The 22,372-nt window shown below is 40.2% G+C and overlaps 2 protein-coding genes across 7 annotated transcripts; one reads left to right on the top strand and one right to left on the bottom strand.

The window, feature by feature from the left end:
* Nucleotides 1-1,034: 1,034 nt before the first annotated feature.
* On the bottom strand, nt 1,035-5,331 carry emc3 (ER membrane protein complex subunit 3). 2 transcript variants are annotated; one of them, XM_086087371.1, is made up of 9 exons: nt 5,124-5,331; nt 4,762-4,927; nt 4,618-4,675; nt 4,416-4,509; nt 3,943-4,047; nt 3,755-3,836; nt 3,607-3,686; nt 3,424-3,506; nt 1,035-3,118 (listed from the first exon to the last, which is right to left on the bottom strand). In XM_086087371.1, exons 2-9 carry the CDS (start codon nt 4,914-4,916, stop codon nt 2,990-2,992), a joined length of 786 nt encoding a protein of 261 aa, XP_085943497.1. In that variant the 5' UTR covers nt 4,917-4,927; nt 5,124-5,331; the 3' UTR covers nt 1,035-2,989. The 2 variants fall into 2 exon arrangements, with proteins under 2 accessions (XP_085943497.1, XP_085943496.1); XM_086087370.1 differs by having other exon boundaries at nt 4,762-4,924.
* LOC147167206 (RNA-binding protein 5-like) lies at nt 5,317-17,296 on the top strand. Of its 5 annotated transcripts, none has more exons than XM_086087368.1 (25): nt 5,317-5,417; nt 6,436-6,486; nt 6,588-6,750; nt 6,815-6,964; nt 7,093-7,162; nt 8,503-8,576; nt 9,526-9,609; nt 9,694-9,754; nt 10,775-10,834; nt 10,914-11,074; nt 11,195-11,292; nt 11,869-11,956; nt 12,069-12,122; nt 12,411-12,483; nt 12,552-12,640; nt 12,714-12,813; nt 12,919-13,010; nt 14,042-14,221; nt 14,352-14,495; nt 14,596-14,667; nt 14,749-14,928; nt 15,258-15,332; nt 15,767-15,858; nt 16,812-16,941; nt 17,078-17,296. In XM_086087368.1, the coding sequence occupies exons 2-25, from the start codon at nt 6,470-6,472 to the stop codon at nt 17,201-17,203; spliced, it is 2,433 nt and encodes an 810-aa protein (XP_085943494.1). In that variant the 5' UTR covers nt 5,317-5,417; nt 6,436-6,469; the 3' UTR covers nt 17,204-17,296. The 5 variants fall into 5 exon arrangements, with proteins under 5 accessions (XP_085943494.1, XP_085943490.1, XP_085943492.1 ...); XM_086087364.1 differs by having other exon boundaries at nt 14,593-14,667; XM_086087366.1 differs by lacking the exon at nt 5,317-5,417 and adding an exon at nt 5,428-5,949 and having other exon boundaries at nt 14,593-14,667.
* The last annotated feature ends 5,076 nt before the right edge of the window (nt 17,297-22,372 follow it).

Below are 22,372 nucleotides of genomic sequence, written 5' to 3'. Positions count from 1 at the left end.
AACCCAAGATAAGAAAATACTCAAGTATTGAGTAACAGGTGAGTAACTTTTTTTTTTTTAACCAGGGCATTTATGTCCATCCATCCATTTTCTTCCGCTTATTGGGGTCGAGTCACAGGAGCAGCAGTTTTAACAGGGAAGCACCGACTTCCCTTTACCTAGCCACTTCATTCAGCTCTTCCGAAGGGATCTCAAGGAGCCAAGAGACAGTTTCTCCAGCGTGTCCTGGGTCATTCCCGGAGCATCCTCCTTGTTGGACATGCCCGTAAAAACCTCACCAGGGGAGGTGTCCACGACGCATCCTAACCAGATGCTGTTGATCTCCCACTCCACCAGTACCTCTCCTCACTCAAAACAAGGCCCTACTTTAAGTGCTCCACTTGGGACAGGATCTCATCCCCGACCTAGAGAGGGCACTTCACCCTTTTTCCGACTTAAGACCATGGTCTTAGATTTGGAGGTGCTGATTCTCACCCCAACCGCTTCACACCTAGCTGTGACCCGCTTCAGTGAGATTCTGTCCATAAAGGTTCTGAACAGAATCTGTGATTTGCTGCTTTTGTATGTTTCGTCTGTTTACCCAAGTCTTCACCATCATACTTTGGCTCAAACCTACACTCTTGAACATCCTCTTTGTATTCATCTGACCAGGTTTGTTGCAACAGCTTTTTAACAGATTTATTCAACTGAAAAAACTGTCCCAAGTGTTCTCCAAATTCAATCAACTTATTGGAATCTGTGTCCATCCAAACAAGCCTTTTGGTTTTCATTTTATTTAGTTGGTCTGACTGTTTTGTTCAGTGGCTTCTATAGTCTCTGAAGGTTGCACTTCCGTTACAGCTCTGTCCATGGTTTCCTCTTTAGGTTCCACTTGTTGAGTTTCCATGTTAGCGTTATGTATTTCAGTGGCAAGATGAAAACCTTGCTAGCCGCTATTAGCTCAGAAGCAAAACAAATTCCTTGTGTTTCCTTGCGTTTAACGCACGTCTACTGTACTTTATCCACGTTGTTAGTAATTCATTTGAGTCTGTACATGCTTTTGAAGACTGATTTAATTACTAACAAAACAGACAATGAACATATAAGACCAGGCAAGAGAACTGTGTCTGCTGCTCAACACTGCCTGACTGAGCCGTATTTCACACAAAGCCCAAGATCAAATCTTCTTGCTGGACGCAATATACCGGTACATCACCGTCCATCCATCATCTTCAGCTTACCCAACCTGAAAACCTTCCTCCTGTGTGGGGCCACACTGCTGACACTTCAGTCATGTGACTCACTGGCTCTGTTTAATTGGTCAGATGGAGTCAAATGTTACGACCAGTTAAATGGATTGGTGAAATTCATCTAACAAGTCTTTCTGACAAACCAAAATAGATTGCGTAATCAATAAGTACCTGTACTAAAAAAAATTACAAACATACATACATACAAAAGTACATTGTGTTAACAAAACCGACTGACACAATTTATCCAAAAAGTTACTTTAGTAACGGAGCTTGTGACTAAGCACCTCTTACTGTATGCAACAAATAAAAAACAGTTATTTAGTCAAAATGGGTTTTAGTGTACAAAACAAACACTGGAAGGTTAAAACAAAATACATCTTTTACACCAAAACAACAACAACAAAACAAAATCAATCTGTCACACTTGACTGCTTCTTGTGCCGATTAGTAGTCAGTCCTTAAGATTTAGGGCCCTATTTTCGTAGACTGGCGCACATGTGCGCAGCGTAAAAAAAGAGGCACACCTTCATTTTCGTCCCAGGGTAAGTCTATGAAGTTTACTGCGATTCAGAATTTTGCAGATCATATTGCGCCTCGCTGGGTAATTCATTACACACCCACGGTGCACCTGCCAATTTGGTGACAGAAAGTAGACTACAATTGAGACCATATAAAAGCAGGTCTAAGTTGTGGCACAGGTGGTGTGACACGAGGTGAAGCAGGTCTCGCTACCCCATCAGTTGTTCACATGTGCAACCGGAAATAGCAAATTAGTGCCCGGCTGTACCGTCGTAAAAAGAAAACCACTTTACGCCCTTACGAGGAACAGTAAGTATGGAGCGGTCAACAGCGTCGCAATGATGTCGAACACTACGCCTCCGTTCGACATCGTTGCTACAGCAATCTGTCAGATGGGTCAATAATGTAGCTCAGTCTAAACATGGCCAGATCGGATTTGGACACTTGCTAAAGACAGTCCGGACAGTCAGTCCTAAAGATCGGAGTCAGATATGTCTGCAGTCTGCACGCAGCTTTGGGATGAGGATTTAAAGAGTAGAACCATGAGTGGACCCAACCAAGTCGGTTGTGTTCCCATGTACCACAATACTAAAAGAAAGAACACTCCACCCATTCGCACAATTAAAGACTCAACTTTGCGCTAGACACGAAAATAGGGCCCTCACGACACAAGTTGTATTTTGCACCCGATGGTGCAGATGAACACAGTAACATTAGCTACACATGAAATAGTATGAAAAAGGAAGTTGTTCACATTATTTTACCTATTTGGCTTTACTATGACATAAACTACTCACAAAAACTAAAGTACACTGTATGTGTGCTTCTCGGGTGAAATTTCAGGATGCACTATAACCTTTACAGGTGAACTTGATTTGGCCTTCTCTCAACTTTTGAATGCACATATCCAAGTGTTTAGAGATGGACAATTACATTCAGCTGTGAAGGCTATAAAACATTTCATTTTCATCCTGAAATTTCACCCGAGAGCTGGATATGCCAAACGTTTTATGAATAATGTAATTCGCAAGCAAATTATAATGCAAAAACATGACTTGTCTCTCCCAGACATTCTCAGTCAATCATGACAAGTTAGTACAACGTGAAGAAAAAGGACCTCAAACAAAAGGAATGTAAACATTGCATAATAGGGAAGGATTTGTCCCATCTCAGTGTTTCGAGAGGGGGAAAAAAATCCCTGCATTTAAGCCCCCCTAGCAGGAGAAGCTAGCAGGGCCTCAGAAGATACCAGTGGGCAGCTCCTTGCTAAAAATGCCGTCAAAGTCCAGTTCCATACTCATGAGATCCTCCTCCACACTCTCCAGTGCCCACTGGTGGTCAGTCAGTTCCAGAGCCTCCCACTCCGCCTGGAATAAAGGACAAATATGGGTTTTAGTGTACAAAACACCAAAGCCCACCTAGAGTTTCAATTGATGTCATGCATGACACCGTGCAAGACCCTAACTTGTTTCATGTTAAATCAGTAAGCATCAACACTAAATTGCCCATAGGTGTGCGTGTGAAAAATGGATTGATATTTTTTCTAATATCCTTGAAGGTTCCACTAGATTTTAAAAATTGCAGGAAATTTCTATTAATGATGGGTAACACCTTATTTGTGGTGCAATACTATCACATTTACTATGGGATTAAAAAACAACCTAGTATATACCTTAAAAGCTTTATTTGTGTCAGCAGGCATGGCCATGGCAGCCCCGCTCATCTGCTCCTGCATAATCCTTGACTGGTCTGCCCCTGTTAGGATTAGCAACACATTTCAAATACTCGTTATTCACGCACGTCACATTTTAACACCAAAAATAAGTTTTGATCAACACCTAAATAGATGTGTTACCATTGTCCTGGCCAAGGATTAATGAGTACATGCTTCGCAGTCCGAAGACATTCAGGAAATACCACGATGCTGAGCTCACCCTGAATTGTCAAAAGAACATAAACAATAACAATCCCAATATGTGTTGATGGCTGATGTATGACCTTACCAGGAAGCATCCAATGATAGCAGCTCTATTCCTTGTTGCAGCATGGGCTTGAAGCGCAGCGTGAGAGGGAAGGGGACCTTAGCTGCATGAATGAAGCACAGAGTGCGCTCACTGTAAACAACGTCACATCTTGTGGCACACATGAGAGTGCCAAATAATGCACAATTAAAAAATAAATAAATCATTACTCGTTACAAATCCCGAAAAGGTCCAGTTGATCCAGCCTCCAATCAGGATCATGGGAAGCACATTGGTGACGTTTCCTTTCATCATGTCTGTCAGCATGCTGGGGTCTGCCAGAGTAAAGCAGCATGATACGCAGCACATTCTTACATGTTTGCTCAGTGTCTTTTAAAATCTAAAACTATTTTTTGCTCTCCAAAGTAATACCTCAGCTAAACTAAGATATACAATTAGAATCGCAGAAGTACAACCTCTAACATAGCATAATAATCCATCCATCCATTTTCTATTCATGGTAAAGTGTAACGATAACCTTAAAACCAGAAATGGAACTTAATTGCGACATAGGTAAGGTTGACTGTTCAAAACAATTACATGAATGCAATTAATAATGAAATATATACATATTAATTTTACCAAGAAGATGCCAACTGAGAGCATAATGGCTACGACTGACGAGGAAATGTTTTTTGATTACCAGTCATTGGCGAGGGCGGAACAACCTTTCTTTTTGTTTTCTTAAAGAATCCATCTTCTTGATTATTGAAGTAGAACTTCCTCATTAGGAAGGACTAAGAACACGGGGGAAACAATGTGTTATTGTTGGAAATTCATTGCAAAACAAATGGTACGCAGGAGTGTGTTAACACTTTATGTACAACACACACCAAAATACATACTTGTTTGGGAATATATTTTCCATTTTCTCTAAGGATTCTGCTCCGGATGAGGACCTGGCTGGAATGAACATGAACATGCATTCACTGCACTATTTGTCCTCGTACTGTTTTGAAATGAACAGCCTCATAATACATGAACCTTACCTGTCTGACACCTGCTCTAAAGTCAACTTCTTGTCACTTTGAAGAAGAATGGACACATAGTGACGGATGACGCCGACGAGAAAAGTGATGAAGACAATGGGCAACACCACCCACAGTCGGATGTTGGAGTCGAGCAGGAGTTCTGGCTCAGCCATTCAGCCTGCTGCTAGTCAGCAAAGAGAAGGTGGACGTCATGTATCCATCACCAAGTGATCAAATGCATGCAGACATAAATTCTTGTTCTACTAGGTTATTAATCATATACCGGTGAACTATAGGATGACTGATGCATTAAGTTAGCAACCAGGGTCGTAAAATGGCATATGATGCTAACCGTGGGCTAACATTAGCCAGCCGCCTACCTTTATTTCCTTTCTGATGAGCGGACACAGTTGCTTTCCTGACGTGGCGTACACCAAGAGTGACGTTTCTCCAGTGTGGAATCCACAAGGTGTAAATCGGTCGAATTGGTGGTTTAAAACATGTCAAAGCTTTGACAGACGCTTAATGCCATTGCGTTGTGTGATGAGATAAGAATTCAAAACTGCAGTGCATCCTCCTGACCTGGAGATGGCGGTGGCAAGCGTTTAATCTAGTGCTTTAAACTGCGCACCGGAAGTATATTTGAAGCTCACTCCCAGGCAAGAAGGCAGATGGTATGTGAGGATGGCTTTCATCATTATCATAATTTTTTCAAATCAAGCTTATAGAGATATTTCCTTAACGGTTTTATAACTTAAAAACGCTGGACTGTCGATTATTCTTTCGACGCTAGCATGCTTTACTTTGGTGCTCTTCTTCTGTATTTAGTCATTGCATGAATTATTTTTCGCACTAAATATTTTTGGCAATTGTGACCAGGCGGTCCTCAGTTCACTACGGTATCGATATACGACGTCGCGATTACGAACGGTGTGCATTGAAGTAATTTGCGCAGTGTCATCAGTGGCGTAATAACACGTCGTCACGCTGCACAAGAAGGCACACTCAGTTACTGCCGTGTTTGTCATTGGAATTTCTGTATAGCTTAAAAGTGTTTTACCTATGACTTTACTACTTCGTTAGCATAGTATGTGATTCTGCGTTGCAAAATGAGTACAAACGTGGGTTGTGTCGCCACCGGAGGAGCAGAACAACGTCAAAAGCTGAGGATTCCCTCCACAATGAAGTAGTTAACATGCATCCCAGGTCGGACTTGCCTTTTATTTGGAATAACATTATATTGACTGACAGGCATGCATCAGAAACCATTCCCCATCTTTGTAAAGGGATGATGGTGCAGGTATTTGTATTTGGTATGTCTCTCTTTGCCATACCGAGTTCCCACATAGAACAAACTGGGTAAGGAGCAGAAAGAGTAAGTGCTTTGCGCTCCAGCCACAAGGTGTACAGCTGTACACAAACATAGTGCAGCTCAGCCTTTGGCAACTGACGTCCGGTCTCCAGGCTAGTTATATAGTTACTTTTGGTACTATGTTAAACTCATTTGAATAACTGCAGAATGAAAAGGGAATTAGCCACATTTGAGCAGCATTTTATACAGCCTGTTATAGAACAAATGCATTTGTATTTCATGTAATAATTCAATACAGTATGATTTCAAATGCTATTTTTGGGCCATCTTTTGTTGTTTTTTTGAAAGCCACAGTTTAAGAATTATATTTTTCCCCTCAGTTTCTTGGTCAAACATTTTCCTGTCCAATAGAGCATGGGAGCTGATAAAAGGTAAAATGTACTATATTCACTATAATAGCTCAACAAACATTACATTATGTATATATTCTTTACAACAGTGGCATGACTCCCATATTCTGGTTTTATTTCAGGCCCAGTCGGGGCGAACGCAGTGGAAGATATGGCTCGGATGGCCAGAGAGATGATCCTCATTGGCGCGACAGACATAGTCGTGATTATGAGAGGGATTACAAGCGCCAGCGGGGAGATGACAGAGACAGTGACCGCTTTGAAGACTGCAGAGACAATCGAGAGGTGAGGGATAGCATATTATGGACCTTTTCCTGCCTTGATATGATACCATTATTGTTTCCTGCAGAGGAGTCGAAAACGCCACAACAGCGATCGATCAGATGATGAATATGATGGCGACTATGCAGACCACGACTACAGAGAAGAGCAGGAGGAGGAGGAAGAAAACAAGACAATTATGCTCAGGGGTCTCTCTCTTAATGCCACCGAGGAAGATGTACGTTCAGGTGTCACTCATGCTTTTGAAGGAAAAAGCTTGCACGGGAACTGAGTTCCTGCCTTTCGACAAAGCACAACTAGCAAACCTCTGCCTTTATTCCCTGTGTGTTGCCTGCCATATTGCAGATCCGCTCAGCACTGGAGAAGCTACCAGGTCCACAGCCAGTGGATATCCGCTTGATGAAGAAAAGGACTGGTGAGTGACGCGTGTGTGCTCAGTAGAGCGTCCTGCTTTCACCTTCACAACTCTCGCACTCCTCCTTCGACTCTCTCTCCTTGATTGGTTTGTGCTGATGTGACCAAATATGAAAGTAACTGTATATACGTGCAGTGGAACCTCCAAAGCCAATTTTTTTTTCAAAATTGAGAGTTCTGAGCATGTGCGATGTCAAAATCCCACGAATGTGTTTTGCCTTTTCTTTTTGTGATTGATGGTAAAGTGTAATAATTACCATGAACCTGGAAATGGAACTTAACTGCAACATAGCAAAGATTCTGGCTGCTCAGTACAATATGAGGAATATAATTGATTAAATGTAAATTTAATTTTAACAACCATATGTTACTGCAAATACAATGTAGCTGAAGGCATAATGACTAATTGTAGTGGATATAAAAAGTCTACACACCCTGTTTTGTTATGTGATGACTTTGTGAAAAAGGAGACCAAGATGAACTGTCTCATAACTTTTTCCACTATTGCCAGGAAGGCTGGCAAGAGTCTAACAACAACATTGAAGGAGTTGCAAGAGTTCCTGGCAAATACTGAATGTTTTGTATACGTGACAACAATCTCCCATCTTTTTCATATGTCTTGGGCTATGGGTTGCCCAGAGAAAGATTCACGAAAAATATCCGAGCCAAGAACTATTCTAAAGAGTGCTGTGCCCTCGCAATCTGACAGATTTTGAGCTTTTTTGCAATGACGAGGTGTCAGTGCTGGAATAAAAGCAAAAGGTTCTGCAACAAAGTATTTGGCCAGGTTATTATATGTATTCTTTTTTAATTTTTTTCTCATTAAAAGAAAAAAAAAGTTGCACTGGCTATAAGTCACATTAATGGTGGACAAGGTTTTGAAATGATCTTTTTTTTTTTTATGGACTTCACTTACCAGAGAAACATGAAATTTATACAATACATTATTAACAAGTGTCTTCAAAGGTTATGTGGTTTTATATCATTTTAGTTGTATTGAGTGTTGTACAGCGTTAACCTCTCCTCAAACCTTCTGAGTAATAATGGTGTAATGTTTCCTAAACCAATCAATTTACTTGGAAGACATTCCAGCATCACAAAACTATTAGTGTTCTTTGGAGATTCCACTTCAAAACCCTGCCATGTTTTTTTCATATTACATGCTACAGTATGATATGCCGACCCCCCCACAATCCCCCTCTTGACGTTTGTTAAGAGAACTCGTCCCCTCCGCTTGACTTTGATTTGGACTGAACACAACACGCCCATTGTGAGTTTGAACATTGCACCATAGCCTTCTCACTAACACACCTCCCGTCTATATTTGAATGCTGTCTCTAGGTATAAGCCGAGGTTTCGCCTTCGTGGACTTTAATCACTTGCAAGATTCTACCAAGTGGATGGAGACCAATCAGGTTGCCTCAACAATCACCAAGTTTCAAATTACTCTTGGCGATTAGAGCCCCGATACCATGATGATAATGCCATCTTATGACGCTTATTTAAGAGGATGTTTGTGATTTATGATACGCTTTCTCGCAACCTTTCAACCAAAAGTTAAACCAAAATGACTGAACTGCTCAATTCACACTGTTTTCAATTTAGTGTACACTGTTTTTTATGCTATTGGGAACTATTCACAATTGTGCTCTGCAGATAACATTCCTCAAAAAAAAAAAAAAGAAGCACATATTCTGCTCCAGCTCAGTCTCGTCTTCATTAAACACTAGTTGAGGCTGAGGAGTGAGCTGGCAGCACTCCGGCCCCAAACACAGCTGTTAAAAAAAAACACACACACACTTTCTCGTCTCTCTTTTCTCTCTCTTTCTCTCTAGCCCCTTTTACACAGTCTATAAAAGCCAGCATTCCCCCTGTGTCGCTGTTCTCTATAAACAGTACTGACACGGAATGGGAGAACAAAGCTGATCTGACTGAATTTTCCACCTCGAGTGAAGGAGGTGCGAAGTTTAAACACCTGACACTCTCTTCTCCAGCCCCTTTTGTATATCTCACACCAGATGCTGGCACAGACACCATCACGCATTTATTTATCAGATGGTGGGATGCCGTGTTGCTGTAGCCAAAGCGCACAAAGTTGTAATAATAACCTGCATTACTGGGGGCGTATAAATGCTGGATTTTCTGTTAAGGCTCTGATATTTTGTGGGATTTCTGTGTAAAAGAGGCTAATGTCTGCTCCCTTGCTCCCAATGGCTCTCTTGCCTAAGCAGCGAGCGTTAGGCCAGCCACTCTTTCCTCTCCCCACCGCGCTCATTCGCGTGGAGATTCGGAGGCAGGTGCCTCACCTGCCTCCATTGCGTGAACACCCGGAAATCTGAAATGACGTGCCTCTCTACTCCACAGAGTAAGCTGATGATCCAGGGTAGAAACATTGCAGTGCACTACAGCAACAGGAAGCAGAGGTTCGACAACTGGCTTTGCAGCACGGTGAGGTTATTTGAATGCACATTTGGATTCCGATTAGTCACCTGAAAACAATTTAAACAGTGACCTTTGTCTTTTCATTCACAGTGCGGTCTTTACAATTTCCGGAAGCGGTTAAAGTGTTTCAGGTGTGGGGCAACTAAAACTGGTAAGTTGACACCAAGGTTATTACAGTTAGCGTAAACTAACAAAATAACTAAACCTAACATTGGAAACACTTTTTTATTAAGAAAATAAAAACGAAAATGGGTTTTAAAAATGTAAAACGATCTGAAACTATATTTTACACTTATAAAACTAACTTTACTTACAAACGAAAGTGTAATTCTGATATTGCTGTGCGTCTGTACTAGTGGTGTTCCGATACCGGTATCGGGAGAGGCCCCGATACTGCATACTGCATGGTATCGGCATTGGCAAGTACTAACAAGTAACATGCCGATACTATTATTTCCAATGCTAATATAGGACTTTGTAGGCAGCATCTTGTGTCTTGCTTGTGCACGACATTTACTGATGTGTGACGTGTTCACTGCATGTCGAGCCAAGATATCCTATTGGCCCTTGAATGCTCTAAACCAATGGCAGGGCAGCTTTTTCATATTGGGGGGGAAAAAAACTATCGGCTGATACTTCAAAATTGGGTTTCGGTATCGGGGGGCCAAAAAACTGTATTGAACAACACCAATCAGTACAGAAAAAAGGAAGTCAAACCGTCTTTTGTCGAGAATTTTCTTTTGTGTTACTTTATTACACAATACGTAGTGACTTTTTGTTTTCATATTGCACTTGACAAAACACTCCATATATAAAAAAAAATAATAAATAAGTTACTGCTAAAACTAACAAAAAATAAACTCAATTAAAATTAATAAAAAACTAACAAGCTGAAAACTAAACAAAATGTAAAAAAAGCCTAAATAAATTTTTTTTTTTAATAAAAACTAACTACAATATTATGAAAAAATCCAAAACCATTATAACCCTGGTTGACACTCAAGTAAATTAAATGCAGTGGAACCTCTAAAGTCAATAGTTACACAATGGTGTTTTTATCTTTTAAAGAAAAGCAATTTGTTTACTTATTTGACTGTGGAGATTCCACTTTCTAATGTTAATTTCCATGCTGTATTTGTGACTGTTGACTATTTGTCATTCATCCATGTAGATGGAGATGCAGCTGGTTTGAGCGCAGAGTCTCAGCAGTTTTGGGAATACAGTGGGGACAGTGAGTGCAACTTTTGTTCATAGATCGCATCCATTCACACGGTGCATGTTTTTTCTTAAATGTTTTTTTCTGTTCACAGCAATAATTCTGAGGAACCTTCCCACTGCGTGCACTATTGACGAGATTTTGAAGGCTTTGGCACCCTTTGCCAACTTGTCTCCAAGCAACATCCGCTTAATCAAAGACAAGCAGACGGGACACAACCGAGGCTTTAGCTTTGTTCAGCTTTCCTCTCCCTTGGTGCGTTAGCTTAGTACTACATTACACATGTATATTCGCCGGTCAAAGCATTACAAACTTTTTTTTAGCTGTTGATGAGCACATACAGTTTGACATTGTTACTTTTTTTTCCTCACATAGGAAGCTTCGCAGCTGCTCACCATTCTCCAGAGCCTCCAGCCACCTCTGAAGATGGACGGTAAAACAATTGCCGTGGATTACGCCAAGAGTGCAAGGAAGTAAGGGAATACACACACTCCCCAAAAAATTTGATGATACATACAGGTGCATGTCAACAAATTAGAATATTGGGAAATGTATTCCAGTAGTTACCGGTACATCCAAAAAGAAAAAATCGTATTATGCAGATTCATTAGACACATAGGAAGGCCAATGCCTAACTAATTTCTATAGTAAACAACATCACTGTGATTATTGTGGGTTTTTGTTAGCTGGAAATTATGATAATCAAAAGTGCAAGAAATTAAATTATGTGTAGGAGTTGTTCAGGCTGCACCACTTGGCCACAGTGCAGGTGGACTGTACCTGCGAAACGTTAAAGTAAATTCTGCCATCTGAATCTTTATTTGGATATGTACCTGGAATTGCTAACATTGATAACATGGTGGTATATATCTTCTTCTTTTTTTAAACATATGAAGACCATCCTGTGGTATAGAGTACTTATGATTGTCTATATCTTAGCATTTTTTATTTTTATAGCATTAGACTAAGGCACATGCTTCTTCACATTCACATTGCTGAAACAAAACAAAAAAAATCATCAATACTCTGTCGCATCTTTCCTTTTTCAGAGAGTCGTCACAGGCAGATGCGATCAGAAATAGCGCACTTTCAGTTGCCAGCACAGCCATAGCTGCTGCTCAGTGGTCAGCAAGCCAGGTACTGTAGATTGAAACAGACACTGATGTTTTGGATATGTCATTATAAACTCGGTCACTAAGTCTACCTTGTCTGATCTGCTTTTGTTGTGCTTTTCCCCCTCTATTGTAAGGTAAAGCAAGGATTACCCATTACCCCTCAAGAGAGCTATGCACATCAAACACAGGTTAGATCACTGTACTTGCGTTGATTTTGTGACTTGGACATGTTTATCTAATTGAAATGGATCGGTGAAAAGAGCTGAATATGTGTTGCAAGTTACCTATTCCAATACAGTATTATTATTATTTTTTAACACAGTAAGTAAAATGTAATGTATATCTTTAAACTTTGTATTTCATTAATTATGGAGAAATGTTTTATTAATTTATTAACTGCTGTATGATTAGTGTTTTGGTCATCCAGATTAGATTGTTGTGAGTGATAACCAAAATCAATTTTATTCTCACCGTAGGGACATAATTTTCAAGCGTGGCAGCAGCAACCTGAAGGATTGCCTCCTGTCACTGGTGATGGATTGCTTGGAGGTAATTCAAACTTTTTTTTTCTCTATAAAAAGCTAAGAATGCTAAGTGCATCTTTGCCATTTGTGTAGCTGCTCCAGGGATGAAGAATATGCTTCCTGCAGGCGTAATCTTGCCGCAAATTTTGCAACCCGTCATTATCAACCAAGCTGCCAAGCATGTAAGACGAATATCAATTACTTTTTTACATTCCTCTCATGTGTGCTTAATACTTGTGCTGCCTGTCACATCAGTTGGCAGGGCCACTCGATGCAACCCAACTGGCTTCTAATTTTGGTACGCCGGCACTGGACCAAACAGCAGCCAACATTGGCATCCACAATGCTGGAAATGGTAAAACATCAGATATGAATGAGACAAAAAAAATGTCAACCGTATGTGTTTTGCGTACATAATTAGATCTTTTTGTTTGTTTTGGTTTTTTTGTCTCACCTGCAGCTGCCCCAGACCCGTCCACATACCAGTATGATGAGTCTTCTGGTTACTACTATGATCCAAACACTGGCCTGTACTACGACCCCAACAGTCAGGTATCATAGATCTTTGTAAATCTAGGATTTAAAGGGGAAATCAACCCCCAAAAAATGTATTGACAATAATATGTTTGATGTAGCCCCACTAGTCTAAATACGGTATTTTGGTTAATACTGTTTCAGTGGAATATGGGTTAAGCAGCAAAATGCAGCAGTTTTTATCAATATTAGAAGGCGGCCATTTTGCCACTTGCTGTCAAGTGAAAATGGCATCACAGTTGCTCAGGTCTCAGGTAACAACCAATCACAGTTCAGCTTCAGAAAACGTGTGAGCTGTGATTGGTTGTTGCCTGAGCCCTGAGTAACTGTGATGCCATCTTCAGTCGACCGCAAGTGGCAAAATGGCTGCCACCTGAGATAGCTAATAACCGCTAGATTTTGCTGCATAATTCATATTCCACAAATGTAATGTTGCATCAAACACCAATATCATCCCATCATCTCATTGAGCACATTCAGCATGCCCTCCCAACCTGCAGAGGGCGAGCACGCACAGATACAACTATTCAATTAATCAGAATGTTATGTTTAGACTAGTGATGTCACATATAACATATTATTGTCAAGAAATGTTTATGGTTGACTTCCCCTTAATACAGCTTGACAAACATAAGCATCTGAACCTGTTAGTTTTGATTTTCACATTAAGGGAGATATATTACACTTTTTTTAAAAATCATAATTTCAGTTGGTTCCCAGGTGAAGAATCCATGATTAAAGTCCACACCACGTTGCTATTTCTCATGCAAGTGAGCCAACCGAGACTCCTAGCCACAGTCCAGCGGCTGGCCTGCTCGTGGCAGACAAAATATTTACTTGGTTGTTAAATGTCATGCTTGATGGTTGAGCAAGCACTCCAGAGACACAATTATTTGTATCTAATACATCTTCTGGAACATATCCTCTTTATTTCTAAAAGTATACGGTCTGGATCAAATCCGAAAAAATAGTCGTCATATTTGTTACATCCCCGATTTGCCACAGGTAACAAACTAATGCATTCCTATTATGCTTCTTGTGTGCATTAGTACTACTACAACTCTGAGACACAGCAGTACGTCTACTGGGACAGTGAGAAACACGCCTACGTTCCTGCGCCGTCTGCATCGGACACAACGAGCTCGGCCACGTCCTCCTCAACAAGCAGCACCAGCAACAAGGAGCCTAAAGAGAAGAAAGAAAAGCCCAAAAGCAAGTCGGCACAGCAGGTATACACGACACTGAACTTCCGTTTATATAGAGACCATTTGAAAAACTTTTTTTTCTTTTAGTTTCAGTGTGCAGCGCTCTTTTTAACATGACAAATTTCCTCTTTGACTCAATCAAATAACATTCCAGATTGCAAAGGACATGGAGCGTTGGGCAAAGACCTTAAACAAGCAAAAGGACAGTTTTAAAACAAATGTTCAAACAGTGGGAGCGTCCAAGGATGAAGAGAAGAAAGATGCTGCAGATGCATGTTTTTCCATTTTTGAGAAGAAGGTAGTAGCATCCAAAAAGACATGTGTCATGGGTAGATCATATTTATTATGACCGCTTATATTATGAATAGATTTGAATGGCACTTGCTTCCTCTCAGCAGACGGGGGCCTTGGAGATGCCGACACTTCTAACTGAACAATTCAAGCTGACAGAGCAAGAGACTCCAGCTAAGGTTTGCTTGCTCCCCTGCTCCCATTGACCCACTTTCTACTACAAAAATGTGAACTTTTAACCGTTTTCTCACTGACTTCAGAGCACTCCAGTCGTCGCTAACGACAAGGAGAGCGAACCCGAGGAGGGCGGATCAGATCGCAAAGCAGACGACAGCGGCAAAATAACCGATTGGGCCAAGTTGGTTTGCCTCCTGTGTCGCCGGCAATTCCCCAATAAAGATGCTCTGCTGCGTCACCAGCAGCTCTCTGACCTTCACAAGGTGAGGATCAAGGAACAGCAGGCGATCTGCAAGTTGTCATGAATATTCTGAGCGGCGCCATCTGCTCCACGCACGACGCTGCCCCACCAGATGGAAAATGAATGTTAGATGTATAATGAGTGAATGCCATCAATGTGTATATCTAACAAGATCCAATGTTACAAACATCTACCTTTTTATCAAGACAATAATGCCAAGGTTTGATCAATACTAATATTTTTCAGTTAGGAGCCCTCTCTGAATATTGTTATTTCTCTGTACATAACAAAGAGTCTTCTGAGTGCCTGTATTGATCTTTCGTGCTTTAATTAGATTTCTGTTTATTTTAGCAAAACCTGGAAATCCACAGACGGTCCCAGCTCTCTGAAGCTGAGCTGGAAGACCTGGAGAGGAACGAGGCTGAGGTATTTTCCTTGTTTTTGTTTTAGTTTTTAGTAATATTAAGCATTTATGATGCACTGTAACTCCTTTGTCAAACAATTTGGTAAAACAAAATGATTGTCAACAAATCTAGTGTAACCTCAGTTTAGTTTTTTTCTTTTGTTTAATACCTATAAACTGTCACTAGGAAAAACTACTCTATCTTTTGAATGTTTTTTTTTTTATCCCTCTTGCATAATGATGGTTTTAACTTTTTTTGTTTCACTTTTTACAGAGCACGTACTCCTAATTATACTCAAAGCAGTCAACATCGTAGCTCATTTACAAGAAAAAAAAACTGTTTTAAATTAATCTTAAACGTGCTTTAGAAGCGCTTCAATTTGACCTTAGACAACGGTGTGCATGGATTGCAGTAATTACGTGATCTATGAATAAGTTGCCATTGTCAATGCCACAGTTGAAATACAGAGACCGAGCAGCAGAGAGGAGGGAGAAGTACGGCGTTCCGGAACCTCCTAAGAAACATTTCAAGCGGGCCGCTCCAACAGTGTAAGTACATCACATCACCCCCCCTCCCCCCCAAATTCACTTAACTCCAAACACAGTAAACTGTTTATAAAAAAAAAAAATGCCATACTGTGTGTTGTCAAGTAAAAGTAATACTTGTCTAATCATTACTATTTTAGTACATTTACTGTACTTGTGTGACCCGGATCAGTTATTGCCAGGTAATCATGTTTAAAAATTAGAATAGTGTTGAGATTAGGTTATTTTTTCCTATAGAAGTTTTCTGTTACGAAGTAGTCTGAAATTTTAGTTTACAGTGAAGCCTGTTATCCATGGGAGATAGGGATTGAGCCCTCCCAGCCATTTACCTAAAACGGAGATGATCATAAAGCATCAACACGATGCTTTTGGCGTGTGCATAATCTGAATGCATATTACATAGACAGACAACTGTATTCGATATCCTTCACATGAGACCCATCAATAGTATTAGCTAGCGTACTAGCCTCAATAACATGCTAGCACAAACTGGCGTGACATCACACATGGACAAATATGCACACTGGCACTTTACACAAATAGTATTAGTAAGTTATCAAACTCATGTTTTTGCATGCACACATAATTATAAATGTTAGGGAAGTAGGCACGTTGCATTGGCAAAGTAGACATTGTAAGAGAAACAAACATACTTTAAATTTTGTTGCCTTAGGTCGTAAATGTAGACCGTCAATGAATCTAACCTAACAATAACACAGATATTCCACCAGATGGCATAAAAGTAAAACAATGGACCCCGTATATTTTAAAATCAATTTGAAGGAAAATCAAATGGATTTACATTTAAATCCGATTTTTTTTCCATCAGACTTTCATTTTCTTATTTTAATCGGTTTTAAATGAAACAGAAAAAAAATCCACAATTTTATTTTAAAATGATGATTTTAAGTCCCATATGCAGCCAAGTGTTACTCAAATGCACCAATCTCCAATAGACACTACGAGCAACCCACCAAAGATGGCCTGACAAGCGATAACATCGGGAACAAAATGCTGCAAGCCATGGGCTGGCAGGAAGGGAAAGGCTTGGGACGCCACCAGCAGGGCATCACTGTTCCCATCTCAGTGAGTGCTTTCCTAACACCTCTCTGCACAGATGTTCGGCACATCTTCCCATTCCCCCATTCAGCAATTAGTGCCGTTACCTGAGGGACGTGTGCACTGCGTCTCCACTAATGATCGTCTTCATGTATGCTCGCAGGCTTCCTTAAGGACCAAAGGCACCGGTTTGGGAATTAAAGGAAGCGCCTTGGATATGCCGGTATCCGGAAACTACAAGGATGCCGTCCGTAAAGCCATGTTTGCCCGCTTCACTGACATGGATTGAAAAACGCAACCTCAACCGCAATATATTTTTATGGAGAAAAAAAATCCCATCGGCGTACCACGTTCAGGGTTGCCCCTATGTCAACTGTGTGTGTGTGTGTGGGGGGGGGGGGGGGGGGGATTATGCTCTGGATTAGACCTTTTAGTACAAATCAATGTGCTAAATGATCCTACTTTACAAAATACAGCTGAATTCACACTCTATACTTGTAATGTAATTTTCTACGACATGAGTTTATCTTTCCAACTGACCATTTTAGTTGCACAAAAATGTACAGGTACATGGGTTTGTAAAGACAATTGTAAGATTCCTTAGCAATATGACAATTAAAAACTTTTTTTGTAACTATTTTACTGTATTTAATTTTCTCTGTCATCCTGTGTTTATATAAGCGTACGCCGACCAAACCGCTAATGAAATCCAATGCATCATATTGTATATGAGAACAAACGTTAGCCTGGAACAGCTATAAGTTGTAACTTTACTGTATTATTCTTTCACACTTTGTAGCTTTCTGCTTGGTCCTAATTAAAAAAAAATTCTCACCAGTTAAGTGAAATTGGATAATTTCCCACAGCACACTGGTTGAGAATCACTGCTGGTTCTTGGTTACTTACTTCCCTCCTCAAGCATCACGCAACAATTATAGATGCTAATCAGAAGTTGACACTTTAATACGGAAGTGTATTGCATTCACTTTTTTCACAGTTTTTTTTTTTCAGAGTAATTTTTGGGGTGCGAGTTTAATTTTTTTTTGGGAGGGGGTATGATTTTTATTTATTTTTTGTTTTATTGGATTTTTTTTCCCCTGTTTAAAAAAAAAATTTGAATGTTTTTTTTTCTAATTTTCAGAATATTTTTCCCCTGTCTTTCTGAATATTCTTTCCTGTTTTTACTGAATATATGTTTTTCAGTTTTTTAAAAATAATTATTTTTCTGAATATTTTTCCCCGTTTTACTGAATATTTATTTTCTGTTATTTTTGTTACTGTTTTTCTGAGTATTTTTTTTATGGCAGAAAAAATATTCAATAAAACAGAAATTTTCTGTGTGTTTTTTAAACTACACAAAAAAGCTGAGGTGGCTCGGGCATCTGGTTTTGGATGCCTCCTGGACACCTCCCCGTAGAGCTGTTGTCCCACCTTTGGGAGGCCCCGGGGACGACCCAGGACTTGCTGGAGAAACTATGTCTCTCGGCTGGCCTGGGAACGCCTTGGGATCCCGCCGGTGAAGCTGGTTGAAGTGGCTTGGGAGAGGGAAGTCTGGGCTTCCCTCCTGAAGCTGCTGCCCCCGGGACCCGACCTCGGATGTGCGGTGAAAGATGGATGGACACAAAAAACAAAACTTGCCAAAAAATTAGTCAGAAAAATAGGATTTTTAACCTTTTTTTTTAAGAATGCAATACACTTCCATACTTTCATAGTAATTGTGTAGGAAACATTCCCTTTTGCTTCTGCTGCCATGGTCAGCCGTGTTCAGACTGCCTCTCCTACGATGACGTGGGGTGATTGGGTACTGACCAATCTTTCTGTTTTCCACAATCCTTCTTTATTGGAACACACAGGGATATATGAAGACCTCCAACACCTTCATTAACCACCTCTCTCTTGATTAATGCTGTAATGCATTATTGATGCCCCCATGTCTCAAAAGGGTCACTTGTGAATGCCCCCTCAGTTTTCAGCATGGCACCTCAGTGCTCAGCTTAGCAGAATCTGTGCCAGTTGACTAAGCCCCTTTTGCATAATACAGTCAGCGCGCACACTCGCCCTGTACATGGGATACTTGTACATCATGTCCCAAATGGAAGAAGTAGATCAAAATAGGGTTGAACTCTTGTGCTGCTTTTACATCCCAAAGACAAGTTCTTACTTGGATTCAAGTAAACATTTTAAGATTTCTTAGGCCATGTCCTTATTGTTGTTTTACAGGGTTTTGTCTAGTTTATAGTGTTGATGCCTTTCTTTCTTTTTTAACCACCATATGCATTGGTAGTAAAAAGTCTACACACCCCTGTTCAACTGCCAGGTTTTGGTGATGAAAAAAATGGGCCCAAGATCAATTTAAAAACATTTTCCTCTGTTAATGTGACCTACAGTATCACCTGTGTATTAAAAAAAAAAAAAACTTCAATAGTGGTCCAAACACTATCAGAATTTTGTACCTTTAAAACATGTATGATATGGTAATAATTTATTTCTGGCAGTCTTGTCCAATGAGATTTCAGCTTCAATGTGTTGCCATGTAAATGTAACCTGCCCCAACAGTTTCAGAATCCCAAAAAAACCTGGACATTGTTGAGGTTAGGTCAACCAACATAGAATAGTTGCTGGCTATCTTATTTCAACCCAGAAAATTATTTTTGGGGCACTTTTAGAGCAGTCTGTATCAGTACTGCTAGCTTACAGACAGGAAAGAGAAAATAAAAGAGGTCTACTGTGTCTGCATTAGCATCTATGGTGAGTATGAACGTAATTTACTTGACACTTTTATATTGATAAATAGTGATTGTTGTGTAGTGGAGGTGATGTATTGGAAGATAGGGCTAACTATGTTTCTTGGTTAATAATAGTAAACTTCATCCTCTTTACTGTCGCACATAACTATATAGTGTTTTTGTACATTATTTTTTGAAAGATGATGGCGTTATTAAGATGTTGATTAGGTCACTTTAGTCCCCATTAAAAGCCCATATCTGATTATTTTTTTTCTTATTCATATTTTTATAGCATTTTGTCAATGCAGATATTTCTTCCTTCAGGGAATTCCTCCTGCAGAGATGCACCATGTTGAAGTAAGTTTGTGTGTGCTTGTGTACTGTTTCTGTCTTGTTTCTTTGATGCTGAAAGAGAAGCTTGGACAGGAGGCCACACATTGTGAAGTTGAGTAAAAGAAAAGCGGGGGGGGGGGGGGGGGTATCCCAGATGATTGAAGTGCAGAGAGAATAACAAGCTGCATACCCTCTCTGCTATGACAGATGTCGTCTCTTGATAAAAGCTTCACAAACACTGATTACTCTCGCTCTCTTGTATTATGTAATAATTACATTTGCTGACAAGATGCTGTTTTGCTCTTGTGTCTTTCCGGACTGATGGATGTTGAAATCTTCTGTGGGATGAACAATGATATCTGCTGGCAACAACTCTCAGTGCTAAAGTATTAGCCCATCAATGGAGTTTTGCCATTGTGTGTTAGCAATAAGCTAGCCGGGCATGCTAAAGGCAAGATTAATTTTTATTTTTTTAAGTATACAAAGGGCAATTGTTTTGTTTTGTTTTTAGCTTGATAGAAAACTTCAACTGAGAGGCATTAAACAGCTTGAAGCCTCTTTTTTGTTTTTTAAGATTACAAAAACTCGCAAGTCGGATCTCTTGTATTGTCCATTACAAACAAATGTGTTTTTTCTTGATCTGCCTGTTAACATGTCTGTTACGCTGAATGTTTGTGCAATGGTTCTGATGAATTTTTCATCTTTTTTTTAGCTTAAAAATTAATTGTTTGGTAAAATCAACGTGAATTTGTGTGTACTAGCATAATCAGCAGAAAAGCTGCCCACGAAGATTGTGCTGGTTAAATGACAAGTAATAGAAAAGCCAATTGGGGACCTCTGGACTAGACTAAGTTTATTAGGTCCCGCAAGGGTCCAACGACAGGATGAAATAGTGATGAATGACCAGTAATGCTATCTTTTCTTCCTGTTTCTCCTTATTACATTTGGTATGTGGGCCATGTTAAATTGTCATCAATCAATGTCAATAATGTTTTCTCTGCACTGTCCTTTCTAAGTGCCATTGAAAAGGGTTGTTTGTTTTTGACTTCAAATCCGAGAGAAGCCCCCACCAAGGTGACTCATGCGCCTATACCTTAGGCGTATAAACATGATTCACAGATTCATGGAGAGCCATCTTTGCCGACTCGGGAAAATTACATATCCTCAGCATGGTGCTTTACTTGTTGCCCCATAGCGACAATTGGCTCGTCTCGACCACATGAGGAATGTGCAGGGCCAGTGACCTTGATTGAGTCTGATTGCAGCATCTTCCAGCATGGCTCAGCAAAAATGTACTAAATGGTGGTCTGTGATGTGATTTTTTTTCTTCCTTTATGTTGAATCGACTGAAGGCCAGATATCAATGTAATACGCCTTAAAACATGACACATCAGAAAGGTGCTTCATGCTCCCACAGACAAATACTGTAATTCCACTTTTTAAACCTCCCTTTGAAGCTTTTTAATCTACTAATGCTTAGTTTTGCACTTAGTTGACTGACCTCCCAGAAGTTACAATTACTCATTGTTTCCAAAGCAAAGTCTTGCTCCCTTTGTGGTCATGTGTTCTTCTTACAGGGTGTCAACTGAACAGCTTGAAAGTCTTGTTTGACTAGCAAACAGAATCAGAGCAAAATATTATTTTTCATTTTAGATTAAAAAAATATATTTTATTATATGTATTTTTTATCTAAAAATAAATAAATCTAATTTTCAGCAAGTTATTTCAGCAATGGCAAAAGGGTATTTTGTAATGGGATAAAATGCCACACGGAAGCCATAACATACTCATTCATTTTCTGCATCTTATGACTGAGGGAGTATGCTGCAGGTGCGTGTCTTTTTAGTGAGCTAAGAGAAAGGGAAGAAGAAAAATGCAGTCCCTTTAAGCAACGTGTGGAGATGACCTAGAAATTGAGTATACACACACCCACACAGGCACATAGGATTTGAGCACATGACTCCATCCGCCATATACGTTGTTCATTGCGTATTAAGTGACGTAAATGCATTGCAATTGGACAGGTTCGTCCGGCAGGTCCACGTGAGTTGTATTTTTGGATGCTATTAAGGAGACGTCCACGGGTGTTGAAAAACGAGAGAGAGAAAAAAAGATGTATGTGTGTGACGTCCTCACGCTCATTCACTGCTCCGCCGCCTCACTGCGCATGCGCGAGCAAACGGGCGGTAAATCCTCCGCGCTAAATTCCTAAACACATTTTATCATCATGCCAACGAGCGTGTGATTGATTTTATTTTTTATTTTTTTAATGCCTGCTTTGACTTTTCCGTCCTCACAACATTAATCAGACATTGCCATTCGCCTAACGATTAGAAAGGGGAAGAAAACAGAGGTGGGAGGGGGGGGGGGGGGGGGTTGTTGGGAGAAGGAGAGGGCGA

This window comes from Leptonotus elevatus, chromosome 10, assembly GCF_054856555.1.
Source record: "Leptonotus elevatus isolate MCC_2025b chromosome 10, RoL_Lele_1.0, whole genome shotgun sequence".
In the NCBI taxonomy this organism is placed as follows: Eukaryota; Metazoa; Chordata; class Actinopteri; order Syngnathiformes; family Syngnathidae; genus Leptonotus; species Leptonotus elevatus.
Note: the sequence above shows the minus strand (reverse complement) of the source record. Positions and strands in the feature narration are given on the sequence as shown.

Excerpts from the sequence above, each read along its gene's own strand:
- emc3 (XM_086087371.1), bottom strand. The coding sequence starts at position 4,916 with ATGGCTGAGCCAGAACTCCTGCTCGACTCCAACATCCGACTGTGGGTG. Across the intron at positions 4,676-4,761 it reads TTAGAGCAGGTGTCAGACAG|CCAGGTCCTCATCCGGAGCA; the intron begins GTAAGGTTCATG and ends TGTTCATTCCAG. Across the intron at positions 4,510-4,617 it reads GAAAATATATTCCCAAACAA|TCCTTCCTAATGAGGAAGTT; the intron begins GTATGTATTTTG and ends CCGTGTTCTTAG.
- LOC147167206 (XM_086087364.1), top strand. Across the intron at positions 10,835-10,913 it reads TTGGGAATACAGTGGGGACA|CAATAATTCTGAGGAACCTT; the intron begins GTGAGTGCAACT and ends TTCTGTTCACAG. Across the intron at positions 13,011-14,041 it reads ACTACGACCCCAACAGTCAG|TACTACTACAACTCTGAGAC; the intron begins GTATCATAGATC and ends TGTGTGCATTAG.